The sequence below is a fragment of the Sinohyriopsis cumingii genome, chromosome 17 (genome assembly GCF_028554795.1).
Source record: "Sinohyriopsis cumingii isolate HCF-2022 chromosome 17, ASM2855479v2, whole genome shotgun sequence".
Taxonomy (NCBI): Eukaryota; Metazoa; Mollusca; class Bivalvia; order Unionida; family Unionidae; genus Sinohyriopsis; species Sinohyriopsis cumingii.
In genome coordinates this window covers 54,256,389-54,282,543 of record NC_142977.1, presented here as the reverse complement: position 1 = coordinate 54,282,543, position 26,155 = coordinate 54,256,389, and the positions used below count along the sequence as shown (strand labels likewise).

The 26,155-nt window shown below is 37.9% G+C and overlaps 1 protein-coding gene across 4 annotated transcripts in view; it reads left to right on the top strand.

Moving 5' to 3' along the window:
- Positions 1–26,155, top strand: part of LOC149778773 (nucleoside hydrolase-like) — a 71,635-nt gene that overhangs the window by 17,673 nt on the left and 27,807 nt on the right. The window contains exon 1 of one of the 4 annotated variants that reach the window (XM_089939528.1): positions 16,204–16,342. The exons of 2 other annotated variants lie outside the window; for them this stretch is intronic. In XM_089939528.1, the coding sequence (XP_089795654.1) occupies positions 16,281–16,342 (62 nt within the window). In that variant the 5' untranslated portion in view covers positions 16,204–16,280. Of the gene's footprint in view, positions 1–16,203; positions 16,343–16,533; positions 16,646–26,155 lie in introns of those variants that run through there. One more of the 4 variants, XM_089939530.1, reaches the window with a different exon arrangement.

Below are 26,155 nucleotides of genomic sequence, written 5' to 3'. Positions count from 1 at the left end.
AACAACAAACTGGTCAGCAGCAGCATGGATACTTACCCTTATCGAGCGTACCTGGAAAATCTCTTGACGTACGGAATAGACGCCAAGAACACTCATCTCAATGCCTGTGTGCTATGGGAAGCTGACGAAGCAGAGCAGTTTGAAAATTTCGAAACTGATGCAAAAGCCAAAGAAAACAATGAGGGATTTATAGAACGAAGAAAGAGAATCATAGAAAACAAAAGTTTAGAACTGATGGATCGTTTGCATTTGGACATGTGGTTGCAAGAGAAATATTTGCTAAACGGGGTGAATGTTCGCCTGAGACTGAATCGTAGCAGTGCCGCTTTCCATTTGATAGGTAGTACCACTTGCAAAACTGACATCGAGGTAGCCAGGCTCTACGTACGACGTGTGGAAGTGTTACCTAAAGTGGGTAACGACATCAGTCAAACATTGAGCAGAACGACCGCCAAGTATCCCATACGACGTGTGGAAGTGAAAACGTTCACCATTCCCAGTGGACTGCAATCCATAACCGAAGATCATCTGTTTCAAGGACAGCTACCCAAGCGTTTAATCCTTGGTATGGTCGAGAATTTAGCCTTCAACGGAGCCATCGCTAAAAATCCTTTCCACTTTCATCACTTCAACGTGAAGAAAATCGAAGTCAGTCGGGATGGCAAGACCTTGTGTACCCGACCTTTCGAACCCGACTTTGCCAACAAAAATTACTTGAGATCGTACTTGTCCCTGTACGAAGCCACCGGCCAGTTAGGAACCAACACCAGTCACGGCATTGAGTATGAAGATTATGCAAAAGGCTATGCTTTGTGGGCTTTCGATTTCACTCCAGACCAAGGCAGCGACGAGGGACATTTCCACCCTATAAAATCTGGCCAGATTCGTGTGGAACTTCAGTTTGCAAAAGAACTACCAGCAACAGTGAACGTCATCCTGTATGCAGAATTTGACAATACCATAGAAATCAACAGTTTGAGAGAAGTCATTCTAGATTATTAGAAGCTATGGAAGACTGTTATCCCTCTTTACCTAGTGGAGAAACTTTAAAAATGGAATGTGAGGAGACCGTGGAAAAAGAAGAAGTGATCATGATGAAATCGAGATGGCCAGAACAAGAAGCCCATTTAGTCTCCTGTTTTGCCAAACACTTGGTCGACAAAATGACGGAATTGATCAAGAAAAATTGCTATGGATGTCAAAACGATCATCCCAGTCAAATTCAACACGATAAATGCCTGATGTTGAGTCAAGAAGAAAAATTGGACGAGTATCTGGACGAAGCTTGGAGTCTCATCTCGAACAAAGACGTGTTGCACCAGTGGTATAAAGACTTGCGTGAACATTCTTGTCCACCATTAACCACTCAAGAGATCCATCGTATCGAAGCTCTCCTGAATCAGAGTGAGGAAACAGAACGAATAACCGTTTATTCGTCAGACATTTTCAAGCAAAAAGTCAGGATCGAATTGACGACGTATTATTACCTGTGAAGAAGAAGAAGAAGAAAAAAACACACACAAATCAATGGATACCTGGGAACTTTATTACCTTTTGAACCACAGTTCATATACGGCTTCTTGGAATCCTGTCGTCTGTGCTAAAGATGAACTCCCTCATCGCAAACCTAAAGACCATCAAGCTTACGTGATCAACACGGACGACAGTCATCTCCCAGGAACCCACTGGGTAGCCGTCTACTTTCCTCAAGAAGGATGTGTGGAATATTTCGATTCGTATGGATTGCCCCCTTTGGAAAACGATATCATCGACTTTATGAGAAGAAATGCTCAAACCACCCGATTCAATAACGTGAAATTACAAGGCACAGATTCCTTGGTGTGTGGACAATATTGTGTGTATTTTCTGCATCATCGCAGCCTGGGCTATTCCTTAGAACATTTAGTGACTCATTTTGATCCTCGTTCTTCTGCTAGAAACGATGTGAAAGTAGATCGATGGTTTTGTGACCATTATGCTTATCTTTTGTCTCAAGCTAGGAAACGTAGTGTCCATCAATGGCCTAATGATTTCCAACAGTGGAAATCACAATTTCATTCACAACGTTGTCAGCCTTGTTTAAAGTAGATTGTATTTGAAGAAAAAAATGTTTGTGATTAGAAAAAAATTGTTTAATGTTATCATGTTGGATTATTGTTAAAAATGTTGTTGTTTAGTGTTAAGTGATTTTTGAATAAAAAATGTTGTGTTTAGAAAAAAAATGCCTTTGTCTTTTGTTCAGCTATAAGAATGTTGGATTGATGCTCTTTCATTTCTTACTATCCCTCTCATGAACGTTGCGGTTCGAAAACCGTGTGGGGGATGTTTTCCTTCACATCCGCGCTTTCACTATAATAACCGGGTTGTTCCCAGTCTAGCCATCCATTGTCGACTCATCCTCCTAAGAAGATGTGCTCCAAACTAGCTAAGCTCAACGAAGCCTACGTGAATTTGCATAGGGTCAGACACAGTCTGATACCGAAGCCAGAAGAAATAGAGAATGTGAGAATGTTAAAAATCACTGAAGACCTGATAGAAGAGCTTTTCAGAGAAGAAATGAACAGGGAGAAAGAAGAATGGACAGAGAAGTACAGACTTCAGAAACAGCAGCAACAGCAGCAACAACAGCAACAGCAGCAACAACCTGAAGCTGACAGAGGCTTTGTCGATTGTCGTATCGACACCAAAGAGTTCTTCTTCTCTTTCCGAAGAAGCAGACCTATCGCCAGAAAGTCTATCCTCAGAGGACATCGCATTCTTAGAAACTAAAAAAGAATGCCATAGCAAAAACAAAAAAAACAGCCCTTTTCAGGGCTACACAATACTCTAGAAAAGAAATAACGATATATTTGCCAATGTGTGTAGGTAGAGTAGTGTGAATATAAACACTAACTCTTTATTAATAGTGGAAGTGTATGTGTTTGTGTGTTTGTAAGTGGTAAAAAAGGTTGGTGTGGATAGTAGATTAAAATGATGTTAGTTTTTTTGGCTGTTAGAGGTATATATTTTGGGTTAGATTGAATTGCTTTGCGTATGTGGATAGTCTATTGAAGTGATTTATAAAAATTTTACAATAGTGATGGGTAGCATAAAAAATGAGTAAGTGTTTCTTTTAGGTCCTCGCGTTGTTTTACTTGGTCATGATCTAGGTAAGATGAATTTTATGTTTTAGGGGGATGTTTTCCTTCACGTCCGCGCTTTCAGTATAAATTGAAACTCGTTAGGCAGTCCAGCTACCCTTGTTGATTGATCAACACCAAAAATGAACACGAGACTGGAGAAACTGTTGGAGCTTCATGTGCATCTGGAATATGCCAGGCGCATATTAAATGAACTGGCCGCGGAAGCCATTGTCGAGGAGGGAAGGATAAGAGAGGAGGAAAGAAGAAACAAAGAAGAAGAAGAAAGAAGATATAAAGAGGAAAGAAGAAACAAAGAAGAGGAGAAGGAAAAGGAGAGAAGAAATTTCAAAATCCCAGAGAGTGAAAATTGGGATTCTGAAGCAACATATCCTGCCTCTGCTCTCTCCCCCCAAAAGGTAAAAAGTAACTGGGGGATAAGATGTGTATGTGGCGCCAGGCCTGGAAGGTGCCACCATTAACCAGGTGCCCATGAAGTTCCAAACAAAACAGCCCTTTTCAGGGCTACCCAATACTCTAGAAAAGAAATAACTATTAATTTGCCAATGTGAGTAGGTAGAGTAGTGTGAAAATAAACACTAACTCTTTATTAATAGTGGAAGTGTATGTGTTTGTGTGTTTGTGTTTGTAACTAATGAAGTAGGTTGGTGTGAATAGTAGATTATGGGTTTCTTTATTGTTTCTTAGCGTATGTGGAGAGTATAGTTTGGGTTTGATTATATGAAATGAGAAAAGTGGGGATGTTTTCCTTCACGTCCGCACGTTGTTAGGTTATGATCTAGGTAAGATCAATTTTATGTTTTAGGGGATGTTTTCCATCACGTCCGCGCTTTTTGTATAAGAACCCACAGTATTCGTGGTTCAAACCATTCTGCAAAGAATAAAAAGAAGATGGCTTCAAACCACCTTAACAAAATGGAAAAATTGCAAAACGTCATGGACAATTTAGGAATGTTTGAGCAAATGTTGGTTAACCTAAACGAGGATCACTACTCATATAGTCCCCATAGAGTGAAGATGGAGATAAACAATTTACGAAAAATGAAGGTAATCATCAGTGATCTGTTAAAAGAAATAAAGGAGGAAAAGGAGGATGAAGAGGAAAGGATAAGGATGAGAGAATGGAATGAAAAAATTGAAAAAGAAGAAGAAAATGAAAAGAGGAAGAAAGAAGAGGAGGAAGAGAAGAAGAAAGAAGAGGAGGAGAAGAAAAAAAAGAAAGAGAAGAAGAGTGTAGGAGATAAAATAAGAACTTGGTGGAGGAAAAGAAGAAATTAGAAGAAGAAGAAAACCCAAAGGCCCTTTTCAGGGCCAGCCATATTTCTCGAAAAGAGATAGTCTTTGAATTGCCTACCCCTTTTTTTAAAAAAATTTTTTTTAAAAAATCCCATGTTAAATTCCCCTTGTCCGTAGAGTGTCCCACGATTTATTCCCATGTTAAATTCCCCTTGTCCGTAGATTGTCCCACGATTTATTCCCATGTTAAATTCCCCTTGTCCGTAGATTGTCCCACGATTTATTCCCATGTTAAATTCCCCTTGTCCGTAGATTGTCCCACGATTTTTCGCCATGTTAAATTTCCCTTGTCCGTAGAGTGTCCCAGAGGTGTTTTGACTGGAATTTCCATTGTCCGTAGGGTATCCCACTTCACTACTCATATTTAACTATACCACCCTAGATATAATTACCTTATCGAGGAAAATATTAAAAGAACAACAACAAACATTTAAACGCTATCCAGCATAAAGCTAGTTACCAAGAAATCTTTTGTTCATTTTTATTTTTATTTTGTCTATCTCTGGTATAAAAAATAGTTTGAGAATGTTGAGAGCCGATTTGTACAAAACAGATTGGATAAATTTTGAGCGCTTTGTTTACATTTGGTATAGGGAAGTATTTAAATATGAGCAAATATAATGAAAACGTACTGTTCGCGGACATTTTTTTCTTCCTCGTCTAACCTAAACTCTACTGCCCAAGCCTTAGCGAGCTTGCCTTCTCGTCTCATATCATGCTCCTCCTCCCATTAGCGTCATAATCGGTCTGGGTCTGGGATACCGTGGCCACCATTAGGGCAGGGACACCGTTACATTTCTTCCTTTCTAAAGAGACAAAAAAATAATGTCTGGCCTCAGTCGTTGTACACATAATAATACATTTTTTTTTCTTTCTTTTTCATTCCAAATTTCTGCGTAAATTTTTGTAAACCTTTCTCTTTCCAACTATCTTTGTTAACTTTGAAAATTTTGACAGTTTGCACGTGATCTTCGCGAGCCTAGGTTCCGATATGTTAACCTATTTACAGATATTTATATTTAGGAACCTTGGCTAGCGTAGATGTATCACCGCAATAATTAAAAACAATTGTTCGGAATTTCATTAATTTATTTAGAAGTTGAGTGGTACAAGAGAGCACAGCAATCAATAGTAAATAAATACTAACACAGATTATTGTAGACAAAATAACATATTAAACTAAGTTATATATAATTATTAATTCATGTATTCGGGTAACTTCTGAATTAATTCCATGTGTGTATAAGTTAAATACTGGGTCAAAACGATTTCTTTATATTATCACTACCTTTGCGGCGAATGTATTTTTCCCCAAAGGCTCGGATAAGTTGAGACTGAACCGTCTAGTTCTACATACTCAGTGTCCTTTGCATTAGTTTTGTACCAGACAAAGTATTTTTTTTTCTTTCTTTCTCCTTTCTGATCTCTCGGCTCTAACATTCATATACAATGTTTCAGATTTATCCACCATTTCTGGACCTTCATGATTATCTTGAATCTTACTATCACTGTCATAGTGATTTTGTTTTGTCACTCCGTGCCTCTGCAACCAATACAGGATCCGGAGGAAAGGCATCACGGTCAATAATGTTTTATTCGATTTGCGCGTACACTTTGTTTAGTTCGTTTATTGTCGCAACTCTAACTGATAAGTTTACTGGTGATGTTCCCACAATTATGAAATGTGGGCCACTCCACAGGTGTAACAATTTATGGTAAACGGACAGAGAGTCACAGGACAAAAAGTCACAAAAACACATTGGGCAAAACGTAGGACCAAAAGTCACAATTCAGATCTGTATTGTTATGATGAGCGTGTGGGACATAAGTTACACTTTAAAACTTTTAATTCTGTAAACTTGTAGCATTCATAATAATACAAAAAAAATAATAACAAAAACATACATCACGTAGGCAGGAATGGTAGTGTTGACAATGATTTAGCAATTGAAAGTTTGGTTTGCTTCTTAGAGCTGTTATGTTGTATAGGAATGGGTGATGTTGATAAGAATGTAGCAATTGGCGGTATGGTTTGTTTCCTTAATTGATGTGCAAACACGGTTACAGAATATGCATGCTAGAAACAGATGTCGGGTCTCTTTATCAAATTATACATTACGCATATGAAAGAGTGGTTTTGACGCACATTTAGATGGTGTAATTGGAAAAAATACCCCGATTAAATAGGACAAATACATCATGAAAATGGATATGAACAACAACAAAAAAGATGATTTAAAAATTCGCTATGACAGCTAAATGTACACTAGTAATGCTTTTTTCGCCCTTCGAGTCTAATTGCTATACCAATGTTTAAAGTTCTATTATTATTATTATTATCTTGTTACTGTATTACTCATAGGCACATATTCAAGGTATTGCTAAAACCCTCTTTCTTATGCTTATCTACCCCCACACAGTGTACAAAAACAATTACATTGTTATGTTAATATATTACCAAAAAAACACTGAAGAACACATTCAAAAGGTTTTATATATTGCATCAGTAAATGTAAATTTATCACTTTAACATAAAAACTTAAATTTAACACATTAAGCCCTTGCGACGACTTAACGGGGCAAGAGGTAGTAGCCTACTGCCGAGCTCTGTAGCGTCATGGTCATGCATGATACACTAAAGTGGATGGTACTGTAGAAAGGTAGACAGATGTAGCTCTACAATGATACCAAATAATCTGGAATATCTAGTTGCACTACAAAATACAGATAAAAAAACTCATTTTTTGGACCCGACCTTTTTATACCCAAAATTCGCCCGTGGTCGGAATCCGATTTTGTGTCCGGAATTTAGACTTTTTGGTCTCAGATCTAAGGCAAACCGGTATGAACTGCAAACAGACAGATGAGCATTTGCATAAAGTATGATAAGATGGGCATTTGGAATAAAAGTGATCTCCATACAAAAATAATGGCTCCGTTTAGCACATAAAAAAAAAAAAATCCAATTTTTACCCTTCTGCTCATGCGCGAGTCTTATAGTCAATGAAAAACGATGTTCCTAATACAACTAGGCAGTATATTATTGAAAGATCACCGGGGATTTAGTGTTTTCGAGTCTATTCAGAAATAGCTTTCAAAATGTGTTTCCTCCTCGATTTTCAGGCGAAACTGACAAAATGCTCCAGGGGTTAATGTGTTAATAATAAAACTTTTTCAATAAAGCAAGTAGGTAATGGAGTGTGAAAATCATGGTCGTGATTCATGTAGTAAGAAGACTTCAAAATGACATTAATCATATCGTGACTTGTCGACCTACGGCACTCCCTCGATAACTCGCGAAACCCGCTTATAACGCGGGGTCAGGTGTGGATCCCATTTTCTTAAACCAGTAAATACAACAACAACAACAACAACAAAAGATCCCTATTTCTTAACATTTGAAGAAAAAAGCGATCAAAATTGGTAACTGAAACGTTGATATATCGCTCGTTTTATAGTCGAAAACGGTAGATAGGACCTCGAAATTTTAATCAACAATAAACAACTTTTGGATATTTACTAATGCATATATGTCATCCAACAGCCGTCCCGTACAATTTGTTCCCATGGTCAGTGTGAAGTGTCGAATTTTGAATTGTATTGAACCGTAAAGTTGAATGCATTGAGCATTAAAATGTTATCGAATTTAAGCCAGAAAAGTCTTTGCGAAGAGTCACTTCGACCTTTCTTCTTCCCCCCCCCCCCGGTCAGTGTTAAAACTTGAAAGGCTAGAATTTATGACTGAGTGAGATTTGATAAGGGCATTGCTACGCTGTCCTGGAATGTAAACATTTGAGCTACCAACCATAACCGCTTGATAGGATTATCATTTTGAAAGGGAAATTGATATACTCCGTAGTTCACAGATTATATGCTGCCCAAATGTGACGGAAAAAAATATTATCTTGGGGGAAAATATAGGAACCGCTGCCTACGATTGGCAGAGCAAATTAAGGCGTACACTTTAAAAGTAACGTGAATTTAAAGTGACGACCTTAATCGAAATTCTTTAGTCTTAATTTCCTGAGAGAGGAGTAGTTTTGGCTCCGGGGGAAGCCTAAAGAGAATAATGCTTTCCTCGTTAAACAAGAAAGGGACCAGGTGGCTGTCTTGTGAGAGAAGACAGCGTTTAGAGCTAGGACGCACACGTTTTGAAAGAGAACATCATTAAGGTACGCAATTGTTTATGCAAGTGTGTTTGTTATTACTAGGCTCCATATTATGTATCGTTTATTCAATTTCATGGAAAAGTGTCGATGCTAGAGTTTGTATGCAATTTATTTTATTCAATTTCATGGAAATGTGTTGAAGCTAGAGTTGTTATGCAAATTTACCTTTTTAATTTTAGTTATTAGTTTATTGGTTGAACTGATTGCATGCGAACAAAAATTTCAAATGTGTAGGATTTCGTAGGGTTATATGAAATGATTTCCTTTGGTCTGTTAGAATGATTCTGGTTATCGTGAATTAACCATAATTACCTAGTTATATTTGATTTTGTAATGTTTAAATAATCTTGTAGGTTAGAGATTGCTGTGAGAATTTGAGAATTTTATGCGATAGTAATCGAATATGTAGCATAGGTAAAAGAATATGGTAATGTTCGATAGACGCTCAGGTGGTAATTTATGACCTGTCGCTGTAAATCGAGGGTAATGTTCTACCGTTTAAGTCAGAATTTACGCAGTATGTGGATGCCTAGTATGCTTCTGAGTAACAAAGAGAGAACTTTATGAACTTGTAGAAGGTGGTACATACAGAGATTTAGAGGTATTTGTTTCCTTTAAGGAACAGCTTTCTGGGAGAGAGACGAAACATTACGAAGACTGAAGTCCGAGACAATAAAGGACGAGGTCAGAATAAAGCACTAGGAAGTCCAGGAAGGATGAAGGGTAGATAATAGGAAGTCGTGGAAATATGATGACTTTGATACACGCACGCTCAAGAGAGGAAGGTGATGCAAATTGCTTGTGGACATTGAGCTCTTTTCACCACTCGTTATTATGATGGAATAAACCCAAACTGGACACTGCAATTAAATTCTGTAGACATACTTTCGATTGAATTGGAATTGCCACATTTAATTTGTTTTGATTAAATTTGTTATTTTTCTTGTCTAAAAGAGGCTCGTGTTGCTTTATTTCTTCCCAATATTGTTGCTCAGTACTCTGTTCAAATTATATTCTTTTTTCACTCCCATATTATCGAGGGAGGTCATCCTCTAGATCACGTCAGCCGAATCCAATTAACCACCCCTCTTACTAAGAGGGCGACGTTACATTCTAATAGAAAGCACTGGCTGTCGATATGGCAACAAAACGGTTGTGTTTGCATCGGGTATTCTTCACAACACGTGCCTCTATATACTTCGTCAGATAGTCTGTAAAAGACAGCACTTCATCTGTTGCCGTGATCACTCGGTCGAAATGTCCATCAACATGTATATAGAGTAATGGTGCTGGCTTCAAGCCCTTGAGGGAGGGCCTTCTTCCTGGCACAGTCTATACAAAATTTTATCCAAATGTCTATGTATTACACAATAGGAAGTTGGAAAAACCCATTGCCGACCAATATTCTCATAAAATATACCGAGCTCTCAATAGTATCCTGTTGGTTACCCAGCCATGTTGTAAAGTTGTCTTCAAACCCAAAATCATACCCACCATACCAAGTGGGAAAGTAATCCTTGAACTAAGAGAAAAGATACCTCTACTAAAACAAAACAGGTACAAAACAATACAGACCAGAACAAATCACCATGGTTACAAAAACCACCAAGGATTAACATTGAAGTTACCAAATTGAGCAATAAAGAAGGACAAGAAAACTTACTAAAATCTGTACTGGTAAACGAAATGAACCAAAAATACCCGGACTATGTTAAAATATATACAGATGGATAAAAAATCAAACAACCCACCAAGAACAGCAGCAGTAATAGTCATCCCTGAATTCAATATACAAACGGGATCCAGATTACCTGACTATTGCTCCATTTGGTATAACGGTACCAATTGCGCAAGTCCAGGTGGGCGGAGCTTAAGGTGTATGGAACATTGTATTCAGAATTAAAGAACAAAACTAGCTGTGATTGGTGCATTATGTAAGACTTGTACTTTCTGTTTGGCTTAAAAAAAAGTTGAGCCTCTTGGCAACATGTGAGTTTGTGTTAATTTCTATCTAGATCATATTTTGTATTTTTTATGATTTTTTTAAAATATGGTACACATGACTGAAAATGTGCTTGTTGTGACTAGATAACTCTTACCCCTGTCTAGTTCCAGTAGAGTTATCTCTCTTAAATGCAATGGAGTACCTGGTTATGTCATTGTCAAATTGACAATCTAGCATTGTTCTATATGACAGCGTGTGACATGCATGCCCAAGTAGGACAGAAAGTATATTTATTTCACAAAACATTAGCATTGAGGTATATGGAAAAACAATTGGTACCGTGATACCTAAAGGAAAGAATAGCCTCACAGTGTTTCCATAGAAACGCATACATGTGGGCGGCATTTATGAACTATACTAGTTTGATGTAGGAAAACAAATGTATGCTGAACACTTTTGGTCAAATATTGAAAGTTCTTTAAGAATAAAATGTATGAAATCTTTAGAAAATAGCACAAGATGGCTTTGGATGGGGACTTTTGATAACTATAGCTATGATAGATATAGACTTGTGTTACCTGATGCCTTTATGTATGTGCTGTTACCTCCTAGATTGGAATGCATGCAACAAAATAAGTTATGTAAACATAATATAGTTGATTTTGGCCAAATATTGGCTATTGTACCTGCAAAAGATGAAAAATCATGTGTACAAAAACAACTATCTTGTTCTTGTAAGGCATGCCATAAACCAGGATAGAGAACATTCTAAGTACACTTGTAGATAGATCACTTGTACCATGTGGGATGTTCTGGCATGAGTAATTTTTAGGTAATTTATTAAGGATTTGGTATTCCTTCCCATTTTGATTTGAATTGTCATGCTCTAATTGTCCCTTTTTTTTTTTACACTCTCCTGCTTTGAAATTGTTCATGTAGTTAGTTCAGTTCTCTTGCATTCCCTTTTGTTGAAGTAGCAGTGAATACCAACAAACAAGAACAGTTTCCTTAAGTCAGCATTTCCCATTGGCACTTGTATAAGCCCAATTATAATCTACTATTGACTTTCAATTAATCCTATTTCTTTCTGTCAAGCTGCTCCTGTGGAATTTCCATGTTTGGTCCAACATTACAGAATGATAACCATTTTAGTCACACAGTGCGTATTCATTCCATTCAAATCCACACTGTTCTTGAAACTTTGCATCCCATCGCAAGAATCCAAATTGGCATGAGATGATATCTGCATGGTTATGGAAGGCTGCACTCTACATGCCGGCATTGTAGAAAATATGAACTATGTGATATGAAAGAGCTGCGTCATCTTAGAAATTAAAATTACATGACTCTTGAGGTCTCCACTAAACATAAGAGTCTAAATGTTAGGTTCTCACTTTGTCAGTAATGTATTTTGAGATAATTTAATTGCAATGAAGTTAATACAGGTTGTTGATGAACTCATCTATATTACATGGATAATGTATTCAAGGTTACCACACCTTATGTATATCATTCAGTTATCTCCCTTACACCAGTCATAACATTTCAAGGAAATAAAATCTCACATTTTCAGTGACTGATTATGAAAATAAAGAGAAGATTTGTGAAGTATTATATTAGCCCTCAATCTTGATGCAAATGTAAGTAGAAGCAATTTGATAATTTCTCACAGTAAAGTTTACAAGTTTAAAAACTGATAAGGTATGTTCTGCTTGGCTCTGAGATAAGTTTCTCTCTATCTTATGACAATTATTATTAAATTCTTATGTAGAAGAAATATACTTTATATGTATCAATATTATCTAAATTATTCACCCTTTTATATTAGATGGAAATGAACACAACTTCACTTGAAATTTGGGTCCTGTAAGGGATGTTATAGCACAGTTGCCTTTGGGCTGTCCTTGGACCTGTTGGGCCCTGCCCCATATATTTGTCCAAGGTAAGGTCATCAAACTTTCACTTCTCATTTTTCGCATTGCTGATTTTGCCACCTTTAATTCCTTTATCATAAGCTACCTCTCCCTTTTAGATAAACACTTTCCTCCTGTTTTTAACTCCATTTGATGTGCTATACTTAGTGTTTATATTTGGCATTTTTCTGTATTTTATTCCCCTAATTTCACCTCCCAATCCAAACATAACCACTTAGAAGCTGCGATTTACTATATTTGGTGACTGACTGGCTTATTGAAACAATTTTATTCACATTACAAAGGAGGAAAGCTTACTATTTGTGTTACAAAGAGGATGGGTAGGTGGACCTTTGTGTGAGGACTGGTGGTTAGTGACCTCTTGTATCTGTAGATAGTGTAAAGTGGTCAAAGCTTATACTTTATAATAAGATTGGGTCATGTCCACCTGTCTCTGATGTTAAGTTCTGCACCTACCAAACAAATATAAATTCCTTTCTTTTAGGTGAATTGTACATTTTGAAGTAGGACAGGTGCATACTATTTGGTACATTGACCTTTGACCTAGTTATTACATAATATGATATAATGTGATTTATCCCATATCACCTATGTGAAGTTCAATAATTGCTGATATGAATAAGATACAACTCATAGTTGAAAGAATTCATTTTATTTCAAAAGATGATTTTGATGGTGAAGCAAAAGTATGAAAACAATAGTTCAAACAGCTCAATGACATTTCTATACACATTCATATAAGACATAGGTTAGTACCTCATCAAATTGTTTTTCACAAGTGAGACTAAGTATATTTGTTACTTATACAGTCCCGAACTATTTCACAGATTATTGGAAAAATTAAGGTTTGCTATAGGTATAACGGTACCAATTGCGCAAGTCCAGGTGGGCGGAGCTTAAGGTGTATGGAACATTGTATTCAGAATTAAAGAACAAAACTAGCTGTGATTGGTGCATTATGTAAGACTTGTACTTTCTGTTTGGCTTAAAAAAAAGTTGAGCCTCTTGGCAACATGTGAGTTTGTGTTAATTTCTATCTAGATCATATTTTGTATTTTTTATGATTTTTTTAAAATATGGTACACATGACTGAAAATGTGCTTGTTGTGACTAGATAACTCTTACCCCTGTCTAGTTCCAGTAGAGTTATCTCTCTTAAATGCAATGGAGTACCTGGTTATGTCATTGTCAAATTGACAATCTAGCATTGTTCTATATGACAGCGTGTGACATGCATGCCCAAGTAGGACAGAAAGTATATTTATTTCACAAAACATTAGCATTGAGGTATATGGAAAAACAATTGGTACCGTGATACCATTTACACCACTGAATTCTGGGCTATACTTGAATCACTACAATAGATCAAAGGCAACCTAATACCTAAAGCAGTCATTATAAGCGATTCCCTAGGCGTTATCAAATCGATCCAAAATCGCAATACAGACTCCAGGGAACAATTGACCTATCGGCAGTTGTCAATCATTGTGCTCGATTGACCAATCAGCGAGCGCTATTATATACACCTCCAGGCACTGTTTACGTCCGCCATTTTCCTCCGACAAGCTGCTTGTGTCGATATCGACTCGGCTATTGTATATCAATAATATATATATATATATATATATATATATATATATATATATATATATATATATATATATATATATATATATATATATACACATATATATGAATCACGTAAAAGATGACTTAATTCTGTTATAAAAAGGTTATTTGGGTGACAAGTTTTGGGATGACTTCTCCAACCACTCTGGGGCGACTTCTCCAGATACGTGGGGGCGAGTTCTCCGCATACCGACGTAACTTAGAGAAGTGCAAGCGATGGATAAATGCTCTCGCTTTCTGTCTCTGTCTCAGTGTTGTTTCATAAGGCAAATACTGCTCACCAACATCGTCTGGTATATCTTATAATGTTATCACGCCCGCCATTTTCACAGAATGTCAGAGGTTAAGATGTTGTCAATTCACGTGTACGGTAGGCGGAGTGATCTACCTTCTGGCGTAAGGTCAATTCCTCGACAGAGCATGCCAATTAATCGACGATATCACCACAGCACATCAATTAGTCGAGCTCATGTGGATACTGTCGCACATTGGAATCTCTGGCAACGAAACAGCAGACAAAGTTGCACAAACCAAACTAGGAGATCAAAACTCTATCAATCTTAACTATAGCTCTACAGAAGCACTAAGCTTCGCACAAACACATATAGACCAAAAATGGCAAGACTTTTGGAACTCCTCCACAAAAGGTAAAAAGCACAATGAACCCCCCCCCCAAAAAAAAAAAAACATAGATAGGAACATACAGCTACCTAAGGGTACCTATTTAGAACAGAAAACCATAAACAGGATAATAACTGGAAAAACTAAACCAGCAAGCAGTTTTAGAAAGTTTTTAGGACCCAAACCAGCAACGATTAACTGCTTTAACTGCCACACCAGCGACGATCTACACCACGTATTCAATATATGCCCAAAATATCAACCCGCTAGGAAAATATTTATAAAAATCCAAAAAGAGTTTGGATCACCACACACATACCCAGAGTTACTTATGGACTCTAATAAAAATAAACAATCAGCATATAAAAATATACATAAATTCATAGACTCAGCAGGACTTAGGAACAAAATATAATTACTGTCCCCACAAAACCAAAAGACCCAGTAACTAGCTAAGTAAATTTAGAAGCCCGCACATAAAAACCCATAACATATCATTCAATTTTATAAAAATATTAATAAATAATTCACTTACGAAGCACCTATCAAAGACTAAGGTAACCGCTAAATCGGATGTCCTATATGTCCTTAACGAACCGAGTAATCAGCTAGGACTCCGGTCCTAAATGTCCTTAACGAATCGTGTAATCGGCTAGGACTCCGGTCTCTTGCTAAATAAAGTATAAATAACATTCAATCTCTAAAAATATTAATAAATAAATAACTTGAAGAGGCAATATTTAAAACTTATAAATAATATAACGTAGGAAGCACACCCTAAACACCTTGACTAGTAATGCCATAATAACCTTGAAAATCTCTCTTCATACATGATTTCTACTAACAACCTATATAAACAGCATAGAACACACACCCTTGTTAGAACATTTTAAGAAAAAAAAAAAAAAAAAAGAAAAAAAAAAAAACACAAAAAAAACATTGGCAAATGCAACAAGAAACCAGCGATGTGCAGCAGCCAGGACCATTCCCGAGCTCTCCTTCCCAATAATGACAGCCAACCATTCAACTGTAAGGGGCCTTTATGGACCCACAGATTGAGGCCAAACTATCAGGGTTCCTTGAACCCATAAAAGCCTGGGGGAGGTGGCACCATTCCCTTTCCCAGGAACAACTAGCAGGCTGCGGTGCAGTCAGAAAAAAAAGTGGCACATGCACGACTGTGCGCACGCCACTATAATTAAACTCAACAACAACAAAACCCAGCCATGTCGGTATTAAAGGTATGATAAAGCAAACCGTGCTGCTAAAATGGCCTTATCTCTACAGCCATCTGATTTTAAAATACCACACACTGATTTTAAACAATCAATCATTCAGTCAACAAAGCACATGTCCTCAAAAATGCCAATCCAGCCGAACCCATCTTGCATTTTTCAGCATGTTTTGTGGAATCTACGATGTCCAGCACTTACGTCATCATGACACCATTGCATTACTTTATGATTTAATGAAGGCTGTAGCGCTGTTCTCTTACACGTGTCGCCTTCCGTTTGACCCTGGCGACCATATATGCAGGCGATATAACATGTATAAGTTGATAATCTGGGGTCATAGTCGCTACCTTTCGGGCAAGTATTCTATTCTCAGGTAAGGTGTTGTCACGCAAGAACCATATAATGGGTTTTAAATCTGGATTTTTCTCATGTTATGTATGCACCTTTTCTAAAAGTCTAGCCGTGAGCCTGGTTTAATGTCCCGTAATTTGTTAATGTGTACTTCACATTCATTGTTATCACCATTCAAACTGACGCCCCGCCATGCTATCTGGTATGATTTGAACTGAGTTGGAAGGGTCACAAAGACTGGGGACAGATGAAGAAAATCTCATGTAAATGCAAATGTAATTAGTCGTGCATAATTAACTTCGATCTGGGGCACCATGACAGATAAGTAAGAAGCTTAACTTGTAAGTTATAATTACTAATTATAAATCATAAAAGGATACCAACATGGATCAGCGTTGTTATAATAACACCGTTAATTTGACGCGCCATTACTGGTAGAAAGAGCAGGTCTAAGGGAATTAACTTTCAAAAGGCAACATAAGGCTTATTTTTACTCTCCCATATATATTAGCAGGAGTTTGTTGTTGTTGTTGTTGTTATGGGGTTTGACGCCATTTTTCAGCACAAGATAGGCTATACATGGCGGCCGGTATTAATGGTGGAGGAAGAACCAGGGAAAACCCCGGAAAGAACCACCGACCCACGAGAAGCTACCGGCAAGCTTTCTCACATATCCACATTGGCCGAGCCCGAGAGCAGGACTTTGTTATCGCTGAACTAAGGATGGTCATGAAACTTTTGCATACACATTCATCCCAATGTCTAGCTGGTCCTAATAGAATGACTGTACTAATCCCTCTTAATGAGAGGCATATCAAGACGAGGGTTTCACCAGGAGACTTCTTATGATGTCTAGTTGGTCCTAAATTAAAATGGTGCTAATCAGACGTCCAGGTTTGCTGCCAAGGCCACCAACTTGATAACACTGGTATTATTAAATCGTTAAATATTTATATATTATATCAGTGGACAAAAAGATATTATGCAGTTCCACGCCAAATTTTAACTTATTTAATTCCGACAGATGTTAATAAAGAAAATGTGATTTCCTAATTATATTTTTTTTTAAACCTAAAGGAATAGGACGTGTTGCAATATTTACATTTGATTTTCAGCACACGATAGGCTATACATGGAGGCCAGTATTAATGGTGGAGGAAGAACCCGGGAAATCCCCGGAAAGAACCACCGACCCTCGAGAAGCTACTGGCAAGATTTCTCACGTAACCACATTGGCCGATTCCGAGACTCGAACCCACGCAGAGGTGAGATGGCAGTGATCTGTAACGGAGATCGCTTTTGACCACTAGGGCACTCCGGGCCCCTTTAAATTTGATAAGGGCGAATTCGTTTGCCAAAAAACAATTAGGGATATATAAAACGTGATAAGACGCCAATTTTGTTTCAAAAATTTTAAAGATAATTTTCTTCTTGAGATGTTATGGAGGCCGATTCAGCCTGGTCGGGGCAGGATTTCAACGCGTACTTTCAACTTCAGAGTGCGGTACCCTAGCAACTCAGCTCCTACATTTCCGTGTGTGTGTGTGTGTGTTGGGGGTCGTGCGGGCGATGTCATCATACGTCTACTTGTTAGTTTGCTTGTTAACTACGTTTCATTTCCTGTCTGCGTGGGTTCGAGTCTCGGATTCGGCTAATGTGGGTATGTGAGAAAGCTTGCCAGTAGCTTCTCGTGGGTCGGGGGTTCTTTCCGGGGTTTTCCCGGGTTCTTCCTCCGCCATTAATACTGGCCGCCATGTATAGCCTATCGTGTGCTGAAAAATGGCGTTAAACCCTACAACAACAACAACAACAACAACGTTTCATTTCTCTTAATTTTCTTCTGAGTAGATCATTTTCCCAGACGATTAATGCTTGTACGACAAAAACATGTATGAAGACCACTTTTATTGGAGATTGATGATGCCCAATGCATAAATTATCAAATAATACATTTCTATCTTTGAAAGAATGATGATCAGTACCTAATGAACAGTATGATCAATGCCTAATGACACAGTGGTGTCTTAGCAACATAATGATCAATGCCTAAGGACACAGTGGTGTCTTAACAACATAATGATCAATGCCTAATGACACAGTGGTGTCTTAACAACATAATGATCAATGCCTAATGATATAGTTGTACCTTTGCAACATGCTAATGATATAGTTGTATCTTTAAGTCGTGTATCATTGACAACACCTCTTGATGCAATTACATATCAAATCAACAGTGATAACATAAATGGCTGTAATTTCAAATCTAATGATGCCATTGTACCTTAAAGAGCTGAATCTGCGACCCTAATGCTGCAGCGTATCAGTTGAGATAGCGTGGCATTTATGCAAGGCTCGCCTATGGTCTATATAAAGGAAAAGTTTGTAGTGTCAACAGATTATGACGTCACGTTATTCAGTTCATTACAACGGACTATACTGAGTAAGGGCCATTTTCTTGCCCCTGTTTTTATGGGGAAAACAATTCTTGTAAATATAACAACTCTGTGTCTCATTGTATTATTCAATGTATAAACCATCCTATTCTGCATTAAATATACACATAAATTTCTTTTTCATACCTAAACACGACCTTTAAACATGGTCTGGTATGGGGTAATTTAGGAGAAAATGCTACATTTGAGCACCTTGAAACTAGAAATAAGATCTAAGCGCAGGCTTGATCAGACACAGTATTTACACTGATTAATTTTGACTATATTGAATAAGGGCCATTTTCTTGCCCCTGTTTTTACGGGGGGGGGGGGAATTCTTGTAAATATCACAACTCCGTGTCTCATTGTATTATTCAATGTATACATGACCCTATTCTGCATTAAATATACATATAAATTTCTTTTTCATACCTAAACACGACCTTTAAAGATGGTCTGGTATGGGGTAATTCAGGAGAAAATGCTACATTTGAGCACCTTGAAACTAGAAATAAGATCTAAGCGCAGGCTTGATCAGAAAAGATATGCACACTGATTGATTAATTTTTATTAAAATGGTTGGGTTTCCATATTAACTTATGTGATCACGTTTGGGCTAATCAATAAAAAGTAAAAAAAATTCTTGAATTTTGCTGTCTGTGTATCATTGTCGTTGTTTTCCCTGTTGCACCGTATTTGTCTACCTATCGCTAGGTAATGAGTAATGAGACCCGCATTTATAGAGTGCGCTATATTGTTTCCTTCATTACTATATATAAAAATATTCCCGGATTAATAACGATTCAGATATTTTAAAAACAATTTTATCCATTAATTTCTCTGTTTCTTCATTCTTTCTAAACTGGGAACACGATTTTTATAAGAGGCGCTGCAGGGGGCATTTAGAACTATATGTAAACAAAGACTACGTGGAGCAAACATTAAGTGGAATTGTATTTTTACGTTGCCATTTTTGTGTGTGCAAAAGCATGCTGTAATAGGATAACTACATATGTATTATTTGTTTTATACATAAATAACAGGTTTTTTTTATTCATTTCTATCATGACACCGTTTGCTACGTTTAATTCACTCATTATTACAGCGTAATTCCGTACACGTAATCTTTAAATGAATATGTCAATCTCCAGAAATAACAGTTATAACCAGCGTATTTTTTCATTAAATTTTGATAACTGGACCTTTCTTCATATAATAACAATATTATTTCTTTAAAACTAAAGCATTAAATGGGCAAACAACAAAGGATTGTCTGCAGTTATATGGATCTGCTTGGAAAAAATGTGTCGTCTGCATCATATACAGATTGGACACACCAAGCGTCACCAACTCAAACGTAAATCATTATTATGCCAAATTATTGCTCCAAGTTCGAATCCCCAAAGTTCCCTATATTTTTCTTCTTCTTTCTTTTTAAGAATTAATATCCATAATAACAGTTGTCAATTTACAGGTTTGAAATAAAATTAGTAACTGCTCAGTTTTCAAAACCAACAAAAAATAATGCGCACTTTGAAAATCATTTTATTTTTATGTCGCGCAATGTAAAACTATTTTTATATCAGTGCGTTAGTCATCTAAAATGGAACTATACAAGGATAGCCAATCATGTCTACATCACAAAATAATGGTATTGGAACCAGCGTTGTGAAGCCTTATTCTTCCATAATTAGATAGTTTAACTTTCATACAAGTTTATTTACATTATATTTTTCATACTGAATTTTATCACATTTTGCGGTGCACACTTTCACATGAAGAACAATTGACCTATCGCCAGTTGTCAATCATTCTGCTCGATTGACCAATCAGCGAGCGCTATTATACACACCTCCAGGCACTGTTTACGTCCGCCATTTTCCTCCGACAAGCTGTTTCTGTCGATATCGACTCGGCTATTGTATATATTTACAAATTTCGCAACGGTTCGGAGAGTCAGATATGACAATTTGCTGAATGGTCTGAAACACTTCAAATGATTCATAAAAGGACTAAATAAATTTAACTTCAAATTCCATTGACATCAAGATCTCAAGACATTGTGTTGTATGTAAAAGACTATATGGGCATAAAAATCATCTTGTTAATGTCCCGATGTGTGCCATAACCCAGTCTTTTGCAGAGTGTAGTATTTTTATAAAGTCAAACAGTAGATTTTGCAAATTCCATTTGGAAATCTCCTACTTTACTAATGAATCCCTGCGATATATCACTGCAACAAAAGAGTTTGAAAACTTTTCAAATACAGATATTAAATCACTTTTAAAAATATGCGTGAGCTAAGTAAAACAAAGTCATATCTTAACTTTGATGTTCCTTCTTCCTTATTTGATGACTATTTCCATCTTTTTGGGCTTGGTTTAAATCCTGGTTCAAGAGAACAACTTGATGAATAAGCACAAATTATACTTCAAAATGGATGGATCCACTTGGAAACTGAATGAATTCCCCCAGATATCAGTTGATTACCTGCGTGACATCCCTTTTGGTATTTATCAAGTCAAACAGGCTCCAAAGTATACAAATAGGCATCTCACAGAGGAGGGCACTAAGAAATCATGGCATGCATGAATTTCCAGGTCTGTTACATGTAAAAATCCAGTCTCGCCATTCCAAAAATAAAATCCATTGCTGTGGCTCCATTACAAGCCGAAATATTTCATGAACTCCATCAAAGGATGGTTTTGTATCTGCAAGGTTGGTACTCGGGTTGTTGAGTGTTGTGCCCATGTATCTAGTTTTCTATGCTTTATTGGCTGAAAAAGATGAGTAAATAATGAGTTGACAAAGAAAGCATCTTTAACTATTCATCTTAAGGTTGCATAATCTATTCCAGAATGTGATTATGGCAATGGGGAATCAAATAAGGAGTTGTTTTTCTACACTGTTACCACTACTTTCATCAGTAATCATTTGGCTCCTTTTTCTTTATATGACAAATTATAATTTTGTGTAATTTGAATTGGCATTCTTACCATCATGTTTCCATTATTATGGCATCTTATTTGTGTGATATTGGTGAAGAGAGAACGATAATACATAACAATTGCCAGATTAATGCCTTCCAGGGACCTCATCACTGAAAATATTATAAGACATACTCTTTAATAATTTGACATTTTATGTCCATGTTGGCCTGAATAGTTTATTTTTAACGCTTTTTATTCTCTTTGATAATTGTGCAGTCATTGCAAGTTTTGTCTGGTCACCTCCCAATGAATCTAAGAGGGGTCCAAGGTTAAATACACAAAAACACACAAATGGCTATTACAGTTACATTTGCTCATCTCAACTTAGTACTAATATTAGTACCTCTACTCCTACCGCGTGGACGGGGTACTAACATGAGCCTATGTGTGTCAATAGAGCAAGTCGGGTGTGATTCACACCTGGTGCTTTTTTTATATATAGCATAATATCAATAATTTGAACATGTTCCTAGCATATAATGAAATAAATTGAGTATTCCTCTTATTTAATAAAAGTAGTTAAGTGGGACACCCTAGGGACTAGGGGACTTCCGTGTTAAAAAGGGTATATCCACTCTGGGGACTATGTAAAATTTAACATAGGAGAAAAAAATATCCACTCTGGGGACTATGTAATTTAACATGGGAGAAAAAAAATATCCATTCTAGGGACAAGGGGAATTTAACATGGGAATAGAGTGTGGGTCTATCTAGGGACAAGGGGAAATGGAACAGGGTCGGGACCCTATTTTAATACGGTCCCGACCTGATGGGTCTATGGAAAGGGAACAGGTGAAAATTGAAACAGGGAGGGGTCTCTATTTTTTTTTAAAACAAAAAAATAAAAAAATAAAAAGAAATGGGGTAGGCAATGGAAAGTCTATCTCTTTTCGAGAGATGTGGGTGGCCCTGAAAAGGGCCTTTGGGTTTATATATGCCCTTAACATAAAGGACATCTGTGACTTCTTCTTGTCCTTAGGCTTCGTCTAATGGTAGGACCATACACTAACACTCTTTTGAGGCATCCTTGCCTCTCCACGTAAATCCTACGTATCCATAGGCTTGTGGCGGTCCTATGGACAACTGTCCATTCGGATCGGACATACATCGGTATGTCCGTCCTGAACATCATTGTTGACACAAGGGTGGAAGATTCAACGTCAGTCCACATACTGAGGTGCCGAGAACAGGTGAATCAATGCAGTGAACTGCGCTTATTTATAGGTAGAGGAAGGATTGAAACGGATTGAGTTCATTGACCAATCCAAACACGCGTTACAAAATTCAGTCAGCCCGCATCCTATCCGAAGAGAGCAGTCTGTGACGTCACGTGGTCTATATAGATTCGCTAGCGCTTGTGCGCAGTCAATTCATGCGACAGTTATTCAACATGAAGGAAATTCAGAAAACGATCAGTTGGGGTGCACCAGCAGTGGAGACCACCCAAGGGAACTCGGACTTACTTTCAGAAGAGGTGAATTGGGATTTTGTGGATTTTCTTACCTCGCAAGAATTTGTTCCGGAACCTTTGTCTCCTTCATTACCGCACGTGGAGAATTTTAGACGGAGACAGAAAGAAGAATTGGAGAAATTTATACAACAGCAAAAGGAAGCGGAACAAGCTTTTCTCCTACAGCAACAACAGCAAGAAGAAGAGGTAAGAAAAAAACAAGAAGAAGAACCAGCAGCAAAGAAACAAGGGTGTGAAAATCAAAATCACGGTACTGTTAGACATTTTAGCGAAGTTAAGAAGTCTGAAACAAATGTATCAGATTTCTTTATTACGACCGAAGAGAATACGACCTTCCCGAGCTAAACACGCCAACCCTGTGACTAAGCCTACCGCGCCACCCTTAGTGATTTCAACCAAATCAACATCATCATCAACAGTACGCAGTCCAGAAGTAGGCCTTGGCCGTGGCAAAGGCTTAAGACAGTTAAAGTTGATTGCTTAAACTCACCCCTACACCAAAAAAGGCCCTTTTCAGGGCCACCCACGTCTCTCGAAAAGAGATAGACTTTCAATTGCCAACATCCATTCAAACTCATAAAAAACAAAACAACCCATTTTACCCCTATAGTACGTTTTTATGAGTGTGTGAGTGTACGTTCTTACTTTAAAATCAAAACCCAAAGACACTTACCTTATATAATTAATTTATTCTTTTATCAATATTTACAATCCAATTCACAATTCACAACATAGCACTTTAAAAAGTTCATAGACTTCTTCTGTTTCTTTGTTTACTCTCTCTGTTTTTTTTCAATTTCTTCACCGTCACAGTCTTTTCCTCCTCTTCCTCCTTACTTTCTTCCCTTCTTCTTTTCATCTCCTGTTTCTTTTTCTTCACCTGTCTACTTTCTTCCTCTTCTTCTTCCTCTCCAGAATCCCTCTCTTCTTGCTCCTCTTGTTTCTTAGGGCAGTCTGGAGACCAATGTCCTTTTTCTTGACAATAATAACAGGTATCTTGACTTTTGTCTTTTCTAACCCCTTTTTTTCTATTTTGACGGTCTGGACACTCTGAAGACCAATGCCCTTTCTTCTGACAGATATAGCAAGTATCTTCACTTTTATCTCGAAAGGAAGGAGAGTAGCCCGTCGGCTGGTCTGAAGAAAATTTTCTAATGACCCCTCGCAACGCTCTGATGAAACGTTCCATCTGGGTAGTCTCTTCCATCGTTGTGCTCGGTTTGAGAGTGAAATGAATAGTGAAAGGACAAGACACATACCCTTTATATACACTGGTCTGCCATGACTATAAATTAGTCCATGGTGTTTAAATTTTAGTCATTTGACTTTTTGCTATCAAGATGAAACGATCCAATTCATTTGCGATGAAAGAAGAAGAAAGTAAGATGCAGAAACGTGATCTATCGCCTCGTACCAGAGCTGAAGTCTTGGCACAAATTCATGCCAGCGATTTTGAAGAGGACATGAGTGAACCAGAATCCGAACCCTCCAAACAAAGTTCACCACCCTTAGTTAACCCTGAAAAATACTATTCCATTCGATAGACAGAAAAGCGCTCCTCTAGAAAATTTAGAACCACGGCTTACAAATACACGGTGAAGTTTAAAGATTTCAAGTCCGACGTACCCTTAGAGAAAGCAGAAGGGTTCATCACCGGGGTGTGGGATTCTTTGCTTACCACACTCAAGCGACAATGTCAACCCAAAGAAGACGATCGCTTGAGACTTTCCATACAACACGACGGTTTGAAATCCCCTGTTTGGATCGAGTTTAGCAGCCCTGCAGAATTGACCGCTTCCAAAGTCATGGACAAGATTCAACACGTACAACAATCCAATGACCAGTTTGACATCACTGATGGAAAATCCACACTGGACATGACCCACGTCTCTCCTCCTCAAGGGACTGGCCGCAGAAAGGTCTTATTGGTGGACGGCCTTCGTAACACCAAAACAAGCCTCGCCCGAATTAACAACCCTCAAGACCAGATGTGTTTAGCCAGGGCTATCGTGGTGGGACGAACCTATGCCAACAAGAACGACACGGCAGAATGGAAAAGAGAATGGGAGAACATTCGAAAATCGAACCGAGCCAAACAACGAAACGAAGCAGAACTTCTGTTACAACCAACAGGCCTGTCCAAAGACTCACCCTGTGGCATTCCTAAGATGCAAAAATTGCAAGATGCCCTAGCTCCACGATACACCTTGAAAGTGCACCCTCAAGAAGTGAGTGGGCCTCTGTTGTTTCGAGGCCAAGATTTTAAGGACGGAAAATACATTCACCTTTATCATCACGATGAACATTTCGATACCATTACCAGTATCACCGGATTCCTGGGATACAAATATTACTGTGAGAAATGTGACCGTGGTTATAATAATCGAGAGCAACACAAACATTGCGGATCGAAATGCTCAGGACGTTTGGCCTCTCAACCCTGTCTGAGCGAAGGGCAAGAACCAGTGCATTGTCCAGCTTGTCAGCGCACGTTTGTCAGTCCTACCTGTTACCAACAACATCTGAAGACGCAAGGTTCACAGCAGAAATGTGCTTGTCAACTGCTGAGATTGTGCCTCACGTGTGGACAAGGCATATGTACCAATAATGCCAAGGCACACGTATGTCGAGGAAAGAAAAAATGTCACATTTGTCACCACCTCGTTGACTTGGAACACCAATGTTACGTGCAAACATACCAACCCCAACAAGAGGAAGTGGACGGTCGCAAGAAGAAGAAAGGCAATTTCATCTTTTTCGATTTCGAATGCATGCAAGAGAATGGCATTCACATTCCTAATTTCTGCGTGGCTCATCGAGAGTGCGAGAAGTGCATTCAAGAACCTATCTTCAGTCATTGCCCTCACTGCAGCAAGATTCCCGGAGGCCGTGAAAAAAATCTTTCGGGGACCGAACACGCTAGCCGATTTCGCCCGATGGGT